At 29.0% G+C, this 12,159-nt stretch overlaps 2 protein-coding genes across 2 annotated transcripts; one reads left to right on the top strand and one right to left on the bottom strand.

The window, feature by feature from the left end:
- Positions 1–363: 363 nt before the first annotated feature.
- On the bottom strand, positions 364–3,993 carry LOC105432493 (uncharacterized). Its single transcript, XM_011647333.3, has 3 exons — positions 3,874–3,993; positions 988–3,459; positions 364–743 (listed from the first exon to the last, which is right to left on the bottom strand). Exons 1-3 carry the CDS (start codon positions 3,899–3,901, stop codon positions 520–522), a joined length of 2,724 nt encoding a protein of 907 aa, XP_011645635.2. The 5' UTR covers positions 3,902–3,993; the 3' UTR covers positions 364–519.
- Positions 3,994–4,028: 35 nt separating this feature from the next.
- LOC105432495 (uncharacterized) lies at positions 4,029–9,077 on the top strand. Its single transcript, XM_025219678.2, has 14 exons — positions 4,029–4,143; positions 5,065–5,216; positions 5,417–5,608; positions 5,696–5,836; positions 5,922–6,068; positions 6,185–6,328; positions 6,432–6,566; positions 6,623–6,745; positions 6,920–7,204; positions 7,272–7,388; positions 7,582–7,701; positions 7,834–8,010; positions 8,084–8,245; positions 8,759–9,077. The coding sequence occupies exons 2-14, from the start codon at positions 5,156–5,158 to the stop codon at positions 8,839–8,841; spliced, it is 1,887 nt and encodes a 628-aa protein (XP_025075463.2). The 5' UTR covers positions 4,029–4,143; positions 5,065–5,155; the 3' UTR covers positions 8,842–9,077.
- Positions 9,078–12,159: the final 3,082 nt, after the last annotated feature.

The following is a 12,159-nucleotide window of genomic DNA, read 5'->3' as shown; positions in this document are numbered from 1 at the left end:
TAATATTCTAATATTAATCCAACATTTATTTTAAAGTAGAAACAATAGCAAAGGTTATGCACTTTCAGTATAATCAAGAATCTATTTTAAAGATATGCGAGCCTGACCTACTTTTTCAATTCTATAATCACCGAACGGCCAATTACAATCGTCATTCAAGCAACGCATGGAAACATTATCGCATTAACGCAGCTACGTATAAATCGTAAAAAATTAGCATGAATAAGTTCAAGGTCTATGCGCAGACATATGAGCAACGCGCTAATTATTCCGTAGCATGCTTTTGTCAAATTCTTGCAGATTTTATGAACAAATTTCGTGAGCACATTAAGTGCCAACGCATTGTGACAGAAACAATTGAAATGCGCTTTAGGAAAAGATTATATATTTGTTTTAATTATAAGAATAACTTCTATGATGTGTGTAATGATTGGTATAAAACTTAATTATAAATAACTTTAATAACATTTTTATAAATTATTTATACAATTTGTTTTAAAATAGTAAGCAATTTTTCGATTACTTTTCATATAAAGGTCTTGGTGTATATAATTCGAGGTCTTCTTCAGCTTCCAGCGGAAATTCACTTGAAGTATAATCGTCATCTAATTTATTATGAAGAAGATATCGTTCGTGAAGTCTGTCGATGCAGACAGCAAGTATTTCCATTTTTTGAAAAATTTTTTTCAAATTTACTAATAAATCCACGTTTTTATCATCTTCTACTGTGTTTGATATTTGCTCTATAATGTAAGAAACATTATTTTAATACATATTTAAGATAAATTAATAGATTAACGGTAAAAGATGTATTTGCTATTGAGTTATATTATATTAATTTACATTTATTAATAAAATTGCCAAATAAAAAATAAAATATATCTTTTACTATATATTGTAATTAAATAAAGAACAACGTGATTATTCAAAGCAATTTGACAAATAATATATAATAAGTAAAATTAAATCAATTTTTTAAATAATTACCTTGTTGCCATGTTAACTCATCGGTCATTCGTTTTTTTCTGTGATTATTATTATTTATATCAAATTTATTGTCGCGTTCTTCTAAATATTCCAAAAGTTTCTTTAAACTGGTATATTGGTCGTGCAAGGAATATGGAGAGGTAGTACATAAGTGAGGAGCGATAATGCATATGTTATCCGGATAATTATCTTCATAAAATTTTCTTAATCGATACTGTGGTGCCATGATATTTAACGCTTCGGAATTTAACGCAGAAATTAGTTTCTCTTCAAAACTATGAAAACATTTACAATCATTTGAAATGTTAATATTATCAGAAATTGAAGAATCTTGCTCTTTGATGATTTTGAACTGTTTTTCTCGTTGCGTATCGGAAATTTCAGGAAATAGATTATGTCCTTTGTGCGAAATAATACTGAAATCAAATTCAGAAGTAAAAGGAGATATCGTCGTGGCTGTTTCTGTTATTTCTTTTATTATATCGTAATTTTCATCTAGAGGGAACGTAAATAACCTATACATATCAGCTGACTTCACCGTTTGTGATCGAATTGCACTGTTTGAAGTTTCGGCTGTTGGTGTGCTTTCTTGTAATTCAACCGCGTTGATTGTTTCATGTACGGTATCTTGCGGAGTTGTAACTTCTTTATTAGAATTCTCATTATCAATTCCCGTTATTATTTCATCTAATTGTTCAGGGAAATCGTCAAGGTAGTAGTCCAGATAAAAATTATCTCCGGAATTAGTAACTTTCGCATCATCAATCAAATCATCAATTGGATGTATTTCGGAAGAAGTCAAATTCCATTGCTCATCAAATCTAATACCGGAACAATTTATTTTAAGAATTTCCATTTCTAGCGTTATCTCACATTTACTTCCTGGAATAACATCGTCAACTACCGTGCTCTCATGCTGCGGGTCCGAAAATAATGAACTTTTCATCTTACTAAATTCTTCTGATATATCTTTCCGTTCAAGACTATCTGCAAAAAGCGGAGGCGCATTAAACCATTGGAATTTATTAACGTTTGAAGATTTCACGCTATCTTCCGCTGTTGGTTCTAAAAACCGTTTCGAAGGATTTTTAATGTCTTCCGTCATATCGTATTTTTCGTCTTCATTTTTAATATTCTCTGATGAATGTTGCTGTTCTGTATTTGGCGTAATGGCTGTCAATGTAATAAACTTAAAATAATCTTGATTTTCAGATGCGTTCAAAGATGTTGACATATTGCTATTATCTCCATCTTCATTTCTTGCATTAATATCGTCACGTGATCCAGCTTCAATTTCTTCTGAAATTTCTTGTATTTCTTGTAGTTCTTGCATTTCTTGTAATTCAAGCTGAGAAATGAAAGAGATGATTATGTCTTTTAATGACGTATAAAAGAATTCATGAAACTCAGTAGATAGACAGATGTTAAAATCCAATTTCAAATATTTATTTATTTGTTTGCTTATTTCAAAAGAATGATCATTTTGCATCTTTTTGACTATATCGGAAAATTTAAGACAGGAAAAACTCTGATTCACATTTTTCCAGATATTTGTGAGCTCTACACTGTAATCGTTTTGCGCCCCGTCTAAATTGAAAATTTTCTGTTTCAATTCTTGCGAGTCATTTGTCAGATTCATGTTGACCATACGAAGTCTTTCCATTAAATTTTCAACAGTTAAAATTATTGCGTCATCTAATTCTAAGCTTTCAAATTTACGGAACATATCCAAATCATTTTCTTGGCTTTTTAACGTCAATTGATTAGCATCCTCAGTATAATCATTCTTGCTGTCGAACATTTCTAAATTATTAGCTTCTTTTAACTTATCTATAATTCGCAATTTCTCCAAAAATTGTTCATAAAGAGATTTTTCATTCATCACAGTGTTAACGTTTTCATCAACATATTTAGTTGAAGAAATTTTCTGCGGCACCAAACTATTCGTAAATTTTTCATCCTGTATTATATTTTCAGATGATAATGTCGATAAACTGGTGACATCATTTACTCTCGCGTCGTTATTTTGCATATTATTAGTATTTTGCGTATTTGTTGACACTACACTGTGTGCCATGTTTGTTACAACTGTCTTGCTTTGTATTAAATTTTGCTCTTTCGTAAGTTCCATACCTTCCAGAAGATTATTTAATTTATCTATGATGACCTCAGGCTTGACAAATATTACAGGCGCTTCTGTACTTAGACGTGATTTCTGTATCTCAGATGGTGGTTCAAATATTGACGGATATCTCTCAGGAATGATATACGTAGCCTTATTTTCTATTCTTTGGGGAATCCTAGTCTCTAAGATCATGTAACAACCCCATCCAAAAAGTAATATTATTTGCAATAAGAATATTAATTTGAGATACGATATGCATTGCATGCAATAGCTGGGTTCATATTCGATTTTCTTTACGTGTACTTGCTTGTGCTGATGTCGTCCTTCTTCCAACGCTACGAGCTGATCTGTGCAAATTAAGATGTTGATTTATTTGAGCATTTTATTTTACTTACAAAATGATTAATATATAAATATATTTATTTAAAAATATGAAATAAATATATTTCATAAAAAGCGATAAATCGATGTATTTAATGTAGAATGAAAATCTATATGCAATTATTTCTCACATTACAATGTATTTTTATAAAAATACAAAATAAAATTTAATTAAGTAAAAATATCAATGTTACATAAATATATAATTTAATACACAATATAAATTTAATAAAGTTTGTTTAATTATTTTAGGTAATATTTTAATAAATTTTTATAATTACACACATATATAAATAATTCTTCTTCTTTTAAATATAGTATAAAAAGATATAAATAAAGATGTAAATAAGATATAATATAAGAAGAATAATATTACTAACTTTCACTAATGCTCCACTGTTCCTTCATGATGAACGAATAACTATAAACTGAACATTCTTCTGAGACACTGTTAAATGTTTGGCACAGTAGTATGAACTAATCTCGACTTGGTAAAATAGCATATAGAAGGTCGAGATAAAAGCTGTCCTCTTCTTCATTTTTAGGTAAGACGAAGACGTTCAACGGGTCATTACTTATCTTTCCCGGGTCAACCATATTGATGACTATGTCTCGTTATCAACGGAAATTGACCTCACTATTATATATACGTATGTTTATTTAATTTTAAAATTAATTTTAAAATAAATTCAATATAAATTGAAAATTTAAAGAAATATATATAAAATCTGATTTATAAAAATTGACTTTATATGCCAGAAAGAAGTCAAAAATACACAAAAATTTAGTATAAGTTATGTAAATTAATTTTGCATGCTGCATTTTTTTATTTACTTTTTAATTATTAATATATTATTTGTTATATATTTTAATGATTTAATTGAATTGGTTTTAAGTAATTACAATTTGTTACAAATGATTAAGTGCATATCTACTTTTTAGATCAACACTGCATAATCTAGAAATGCTTTTAAAAAAAAACAATTATTTTTAGAAATATTGAAAAATATGAGGGTACTTTTATTAATATTTTGTACAATATAATATTTCAATATAACATTTCATACTTTTTTCAATATTCTGTATTATGTTTTTTGTTGTATTATGTTTTTTGCGTTATAATATACTGAAAACATAAGTACAAATAACATATATCATTTCAAAGATTATTTTCTTACGATAACAAACCAGGTGTTTCAATTGAAATGATATCATTTGACAGTGCCGGTCATATATTTCAAAGAACCAAGTGTGTAATATTTATACACAATTTTAATAAGAAACGGGCAAGTTTTTAGAAGAAAATAATTTTTTTAATGTTTTTTTTTACAATATGCTGTGTACATAAATGTGTACTATAAAATGAAAATAAAAATTAATCTGATATAATCATAAAAAAGTTGCAAAAATATAATAGACCTTTTAATTGCATTTACAAAACAAAGTAAAAAAAAATAAATTTCTTAATAATAATATTTTAAAACGCAATGTAAGAAAAAGGGAAAGGGTTGATAATTATTATTATAATAAAATTTGTAAAACTAAGTCTGTGTGCTTTATACTTTATTTAGAGCCAGCACTGTTCTTAGATTTGATAAAAGAAGCCAGTCTGATTAAACTTTATTATTGAAGACGTCGAAGTAATATTCGTAAGATCTAAAGATGCGGCAAATTCAAGAACTTGTGTATATAGTATTATATCTACAATTTTTCATCCACAATGGTAAGAGAATATGAGACATAATAATAAATTTGTTATACATATGTGAGACATGACATGTTTGCAAAATTTCTTTAAAATAACAATTATTTGTATAAGTATGAGATATTCTCTAATATGTAATTAAATATATTATTATTAAGTAAATCAATATCAAATATAAGGTAAAGATTCATATTAAAGAAGAAAATGAAATGTTTTAGTGTCTACATTTAATATTGACATTTTATCAAAAAAAAATATCAGTAATACAAACAACATAATGCGGATTAGTGAATGGGAATGCAGGTCCAATAATGATTGTACAGCAAAAAATAGTATGTGCAATAATAATAATCTGTGTCAGTGTGCCTCCGGATATATTTTTAACGCCGATATGACGGCCTGCATTAAAGGTAACATTTCCCTTATCGAGATTTTATTATTCTTTAAAACTTATCATAATTTTACGTGAACAAAGAGATTGTCATTGCCTTTCGCAGTTGCAACTAGATTGTATGATTCATGCGAGGAAACAGTGCAGTGTTCAGCTTATCTTCTTAGCGGCGCTAAATGCGTCGAAAATGTTTGTGTGTGTGGTCCTGATTTTTATTATTTACACGGTAGATGTAATCGATATGTTGGTAAGCGACTTTTTTCCATTCCATTTATTATGTTCTTTTTATATAATTAATGACGAAAAATATGTAATATTATTAATATATATAGGCTTATTCGGGAAATGCGAGCAAAATATCGACTGCTACGTAAATGCTGATTTCGAAGCGAGCACTTGCGATGCGGAGGAAAAAATTTGCAAATGTAGTCTTGGCTTTTATTTGCGCGAATATCGCACTTGTCGGCGAGAAGGAAAAGGTAAAATTATCACACATTATAACTGCGATAATATATTGTAAAATGCATAAATATAATGCTATAATACAAAATATTGAAATATTATATTGTATAAAATGTTATTTAATGTTGATTAGCCGTCGGCGATGAGTGTACAGTTGATATCGATTGTACTTTCGGTACTGCAACATGCAGCGATTTCATGTGCGCTATTGAATCCAAATTCGATACGGCGATCGGACTTTCGTACGACGTTTCGATCGAAGGAAGAGTGGATACAAGTTAGTATATAAATTATAAGTAAAAGATGCAATACAATGGTAATAATAATCTTCAACAAATTGATGAAACTGTAAATGCACAGTCGTATATATGTTTTATCAGATACTCGGGTGGGCAGTAATTGTATGACCGACGAGGACTGCAGAGTAGTGAGAAATGCTATATGCGGTCCTACTGGGACATGCACTTGCTACCGTGCACATTTTGAATCCAGCACAGGCATCGCGTGCATTCCAGGTAATATTAACGTCACAATTTTGCGGGTGATGATACTCAGACACTTATGTCGACAGAACTCGGGGAGCCCTGTCAGAATAACGACGTCAGCTACATCCAGAAATCCATTTGTCGTGGAGGGAGATGGAGTTGTACAAATGGCACGGTTGCATCCAAAGATAATCGTCAGTGTCTTACTGGTAAGTGGCTTTAATTAAGAGCTAATTCGCACACAATTTCATTAAATTCTCGTTCTTACGTTATTGATACAAAACAATGTGAAATAAAGACTGTGTGCTTAAAGAATTGTGTGTATCATAAAATTATGAATACATTAAAATGATATCAATTTTTAATATATTTATTTTATTTAGCAACCAGAGAGTATAAGGGAAGTTGTCATCAGGATGAGCAGTGTTATATCTTTGGTCCAGATGCTGTGTGCAGTAATAATAAATGTGTATGCAATGAGAATATTTCCCATTATGTGGAAAACGAACTTTTTTGTTGGGGAAATACGGGAGTCGGCAAGACTTGTATACGTGATCAAGACTGTTTCGTTAAAGATTTCAAAGGCAATTTAATATGTAATGGTACATGCAACTGTCCTCATAATACACGGTTAAGCAAGGACAACATGGCTTGTATAGGACCAACAGGTTAATAGTCATCTCATAATTTTTTATTTTTTTATTACGTAAACAAAATAATTGTAATAAATTATAGAACTCGGAGGGTTTTGCGAAATAAATGAGGATTGCGTAATACCATATTCTGTTTGTAATGAAAAAGTATGCTCGTGTGACGAGAATTATTATGAAGCAAATAAATTTTGTTTGCCAGGTAATATTTTATTAACTATTATAAAACTATCAATTTTATCAAAGAAAAATATTTTATACATTTCATATTTATATCTTTTTAAAAGAATTAATTAAATTTCTATTAATATTAATAAATTGATGTAATGCATATAAAATTTAATTATTAAACATATAAAAAAGCTAACGCACATTATATAATGATTAAATTTTAGGTATCAATTCTACCTGCAATAATAATGAAGATTGCACACCGGAACACTCTATTTGTAACTCTAACAATTGTTCTTGTGAAGCGAATTATGTGGCTGTAGCTATAGATTTATGTGTGCCAGGTGAGCATTTATATTTCTTTATTTTTATCAACGAAATATTATTAAAATTTTCATATTTACATTATTATTTCTTTTTTTCAAATATAAAAATTTTAATGATAATTTTATAAATACTTCTACACATATTTTTAGTATCATTGTACGGCGAGCCTTGTTCAATAGATGTTCAATGTTCCGCTATTACACCTGGTGCAATTTGTGCACTTAAGAACGAAAGCAATGTAATGGAATCGTCGAAAGAAGAAGACAAAATTTGTACTTGTAACAAAGAAGATTATTATACATTAGGAAAATGTTTTAAGAAAAAGTGTAAGGCGGAATGGTTTTATTATCGAGTGCTGAGTTAATTTTTTAATTTATTAAGACATTTATATTCTTGCAGTTCTCGGTGAAATTTGCAGGAGTATAGGTGAATGTTATGGAAGTTCCACTTGGAAAGAAATAGTTTGCAGGAACGAGAAATGCACATGTGATTGGGGTTACAAGATATCGAATAATCGTACCTGTATAAGACATCCGCAAGCTGCAAAATTTTTTTTGAAAGGTAAGTAATCTTGACTCGCATCGGTTAATAGAAAACTTTTGCCGCATTTTATTTTCGTCTACAAGAAAACACATAGATTAACGAGAACTTTTCTCTAATGCGCATAAAATCTTTTTATGTGGCTGAATAATGTGCTCGCAATTACAAGTCGCGCATTTGCATGCCAATTCGAGAGTTGTATTGTAATTTTTGCGATTACAAGCATCGATAAGATGTGGCTACAATGACATAGCCCATCTCGAACAAATCTCGTCTCCTTCTCATAAAAAACATGAGAAACAGTCAAACATTGTTATTTCTTGAACATTCTCGGAAATAAATGTACTGCCATGAATTCCATTACCGCGTAACAATCGATAAGAATAAAAACAGCTTTTGCCTTTCGAACAATGTTTGAACATAAAAGCTACTTCTATTGATTTTTTTTTTTTTACCTTCCACTATTTTATCACTATTCAGGTCAAACAAAAAAGAAAGAGAATAACAAATTGATTAAATTGTACTTCTTTCCAGGCGGTGCCAGCAACATGGTGTCTACGAAATTATTTTTAATCATATCCTTATATTTTCTAGTAAATTATTTTAGATTTGTATGAAAAAAACAATGATCTTTTACAATAATAACAAAAATATATAAAAATTCTATAACAATCTAGAATAAATCTATCGTTGTTGTTACAAATAACTTTTTGATAAAAAATACATACACATCAAGAATTTCCGATAGACCATCTCTTAATGACGAAATTAATGCATATAAATATACAGAAAAATTAAAATTAACGTGTATATTTAAAAAAATTTTTTTAAATAAAAAAGAAAACATAATAAATATTATTTTGTACGTACTATTCCAATCTATTAACTGGGTCGCAGGCATCGTGGCTAAATAGCTAAGTCCATTATCAAGCAAAGTTATGCTATAACATAATTAGGCCATTTAAGTACAATATGGACTGACGAAAAATGAGGCTGTATGTAGGCAGCGTGTGATTTGAATACCGTCATTTCCGACCGTAGAGATTGATTAAAGAAAAACTGCGTACTTAAGCTTCCGGCGAGCGTGATAAGGAGACCAAATAGCCGACACGCGAGCCGCGTCGGTCGTACTCATTATGACCATTTCTACTGAGCGAGCAATTTTCGCTTAGGATAAGCTTTCGATGACGTCGTCGACATAGGCATAGTGACGTCATAAAGATAGGGAGCAGAGAGGTCAAGGCATACTACTCAAGTATAATATCCTTTGTGCAACTTAAAGAACTTAGAACTTTTACCAAATTAATAACATAGATTTTTTTCATAAAGAGACATAAACAAGTTATTAGCAAAATTAAGTATATAAATTTTTGTGTTAACTTTTTATTAAAAATTATTAAATGATTTTAATTTAACATATTACTAAACATATTTAACATATAAATTTTAGAATAGACATATTACATTAAGTTGTAAAGATCTTTTACTTCTGCTATATTTTGAATTTTCCATCACTCTTTTAAGATATAAAAAACACAAATAAATTTTTTTTTTCAAAAAATTTCTAATCAAATAATACATTAGAATAACGATAATAATTTTTTTTTAAATATAGGAGATATATAAGAATAAAATAAAATAATGTGTAATATGTGTGATATTATTATTTTATAATGACCTAATGTTGTTAAGAATATAATATATTTCTACAAATTTTATCAAAGAACACTAAAAATCAAAAAGACATTTAAAACATTTCATCGTTTGCAAGTTTAAGAATTTTATATATCCGTTCTATATTATTTAGATCACTTTCGCTGCGTGCAAACTCGTTTATTCGAAATAGAATATAAAATTTCAGATTTATTCATTTTATTTATTCTAACCTCGATACATGTTAAGATTGCCATCAAATAGGAATCTATGTAATTCATCCAAGCATTAATCTTAATTTATAGACCCATCTATCTGTGTCATCAAGTAAATACTAAATCATTGGTCATAATGTGGCCATATTGTTCAAGATCTTGAAGCTTTTGTTCCTTACAACTTGTACCGTAACTAATTCAATGCCTGTTCAATTCTGTACGTGATTATGGAATATTATGCGTTTCAATGCAGGACTCATTACATTGACGACATCAAAATATTAACGTTCTATTATCAGGAATCTCAAGATTAACGATTGCCAACAAAAACGAAGTTTTCACCACGGATTGCTAATGATAGTACTTTAGTCGCCGACGGAAATTAGTTAAAGGAAATTGTACTATACAAGATGTTCTAGATTCTTGCACCTTCCGAATTTTTTGTAACGTTCTTCTCTTCTTCTCAATTCACAGATTCTGTGATCGACAATACCAGAAACTATTGCCACAGCAAAATATGGAAAAATTTCGTACTGCGTGTATAGCTGACATTAGACTTTGAATAACAACAACCTCGTTTTACGAACAACCTCGTGATCTTTCGAGCCTCTTTTTTGCGCAATCTCTATTTATATGACCTAAGCAAAATTAACACTATGTAACGCAGATACAAAATCAGATTAAGAAAAATTATTTCTAACAATTACAGGAACAAGCTACTGATTTTATCGTAATATTTGATTAACGATTAATTGTTTAGATGGATTATTATCGTTTCTTAATTTAATTACAACGCCGGTAATGATAATTTACTTTTCTTAGGTAATTATCAAATATATTGAAGAGACAGAAAGGTTACTTTTTTACAAATTACCGTGTTTATTTTAATTTTATAATTTTTTTCTTACAATGTATTAATACTATTAACTAAGCGAAAATATCGCACACGAAATTGGATAGCGGAACATGGATTTCAAATGGTATTGAACAGCTGTCAAGCTATTCCAAACAATAGCACAAAGATATTCACACGCTAGAAACAGGGAAATTTAATTAGTTATGTAATTGAGATACCGAGATAACGTCAACTATAATAGCATGGTGCAAAGATGAAGATAATGGGAATCAAAATCAATGTAAAGCCACAGAAAATGTTTACATAATTTTAAATTTCTTTATATTATAGATTAATTAGTTATGCAATCTAATTTTATATATTATATATTATATATTAAATGCAAAATTATTATATTCAAAGATTTAACATCTTAAATTAATTTTAAAAGATGCTAGTAAATTTATATTAGTATTTAATATATTAGTATTTAATATTAGTATAAAAATGTAAAAGAAAACATATTCCAAGAAATGTTTGTATCATCAATTCTTATATTTATCATATTTTCAATTAAACAAAGTTTCTTTAATTATCTGCTTTAATATGCTATTTCTTAATTAGATGAAATGAAAAATTAGTTAGTTGGTTGTAGCATTAAAAATGTCTTCAGAAGTGAATATACAGTCATCGATATAAACACGAAAGTTCAAAGATATAAACCTCGACTTCGTATTCGGCTCTTATCATATAGATGTATCTATCGCAAGAAATTGAACCGCTTATAAATCTTCAAATAAGGTGATTTGATATCGGATACGGTATACAAATGCTACTCTCTATCAGCCAAAACGTTCCTTCGTTTATCCGTTATTCACGCGGTAGGCTAACGAAGGGATACGAAAGGTCACACGCCAGCCAGATGGACAGCCGATAGAGGCTCGACCTGGCTTCTTTCTTCATAAAATGGGTCGTAGAATTTGCTCAGGCGGAAGTGACGCTATTACGAAGATCATAGACATGGAATTTGAAGCTTCAGCTCACGCGGTTAACATTAAAGCTTCAATTTTCTTATATTTTTAGATAGCTTTACAATCGAAAATTATATTTATAACTTATTTATTATATTGTAGATAATAATAAAGTGAAGAATATTTTTTCATACTTTTTAAAAATATAAATAGAAAATTGAATTTCGAGATTATTAATTTGTATTGTTAATTATTTCTCGC

This window comes from Pogonomyrmex barbatus, unplaced genomic scaffold (genome assembly GCF_055798465.1).
Source record: "Pogonomyrmex barbatus isolate J1 unplaced genomic scaffold, ASM5579846v1 scaffold1, whole genome shotgun sequence".
Taxonomy (NCBI): Eukaryota; Metazoa; Arthropoda; class Insecta; order Hymenoptera; family Formicidae; genus Pogonomyrmex; species Pogonomyrmex barbatus.
Note: the sequence above shows the minus strand (reverse complement) of the source record. Positions and strands in the feature narration are given on the sequence as shown.

Excerpts from the sequence above, each read along its gene's own strand:
- LOC105432493 (XM_011647333.3), bottom strand. The coding sequence starts at position 3,901 with ATGAAGGAACAGTGGAGCATTAGTGAAA. Across the intron at positions 3,460-3,873 it reads ACAGTGGAGCATTAGTGAAA|ATCAGCTCGTAGCGTTGGAA; the intron begins GTTAGTAATATT and ends TAATTTGCACAG. Across the intron at positions 744-987 it reads TGAGTTAACATGGCAACAAG|AGCAAATATCAAACACAGTA; the intron begins GTAATTATTTAA and ends CTTACATTATAG.
- LOC105432495 (XM_025219678.2), top strand. The coding sequence starts at position 5,156 with ATGCGGCAAATTCAAGAACTTGTGTATATAGTATTATATCTACAATTT. Across the intron at positions 6,567-6,622 it reads AGGCATCGCGTGCATTCCAG|AACTCGGGGAGCCCTGTCAG; the intron begins GTAATATTAACG and ends TTATGTCGACAG. Across the intron at positions 7,389-7,581 it reads AAATAAATTTTGTTTGCCAG|GTATCAATTCTACCTGCAAT; the intron begins GTAATATTTTAT and ends ATTAAATTTTAG.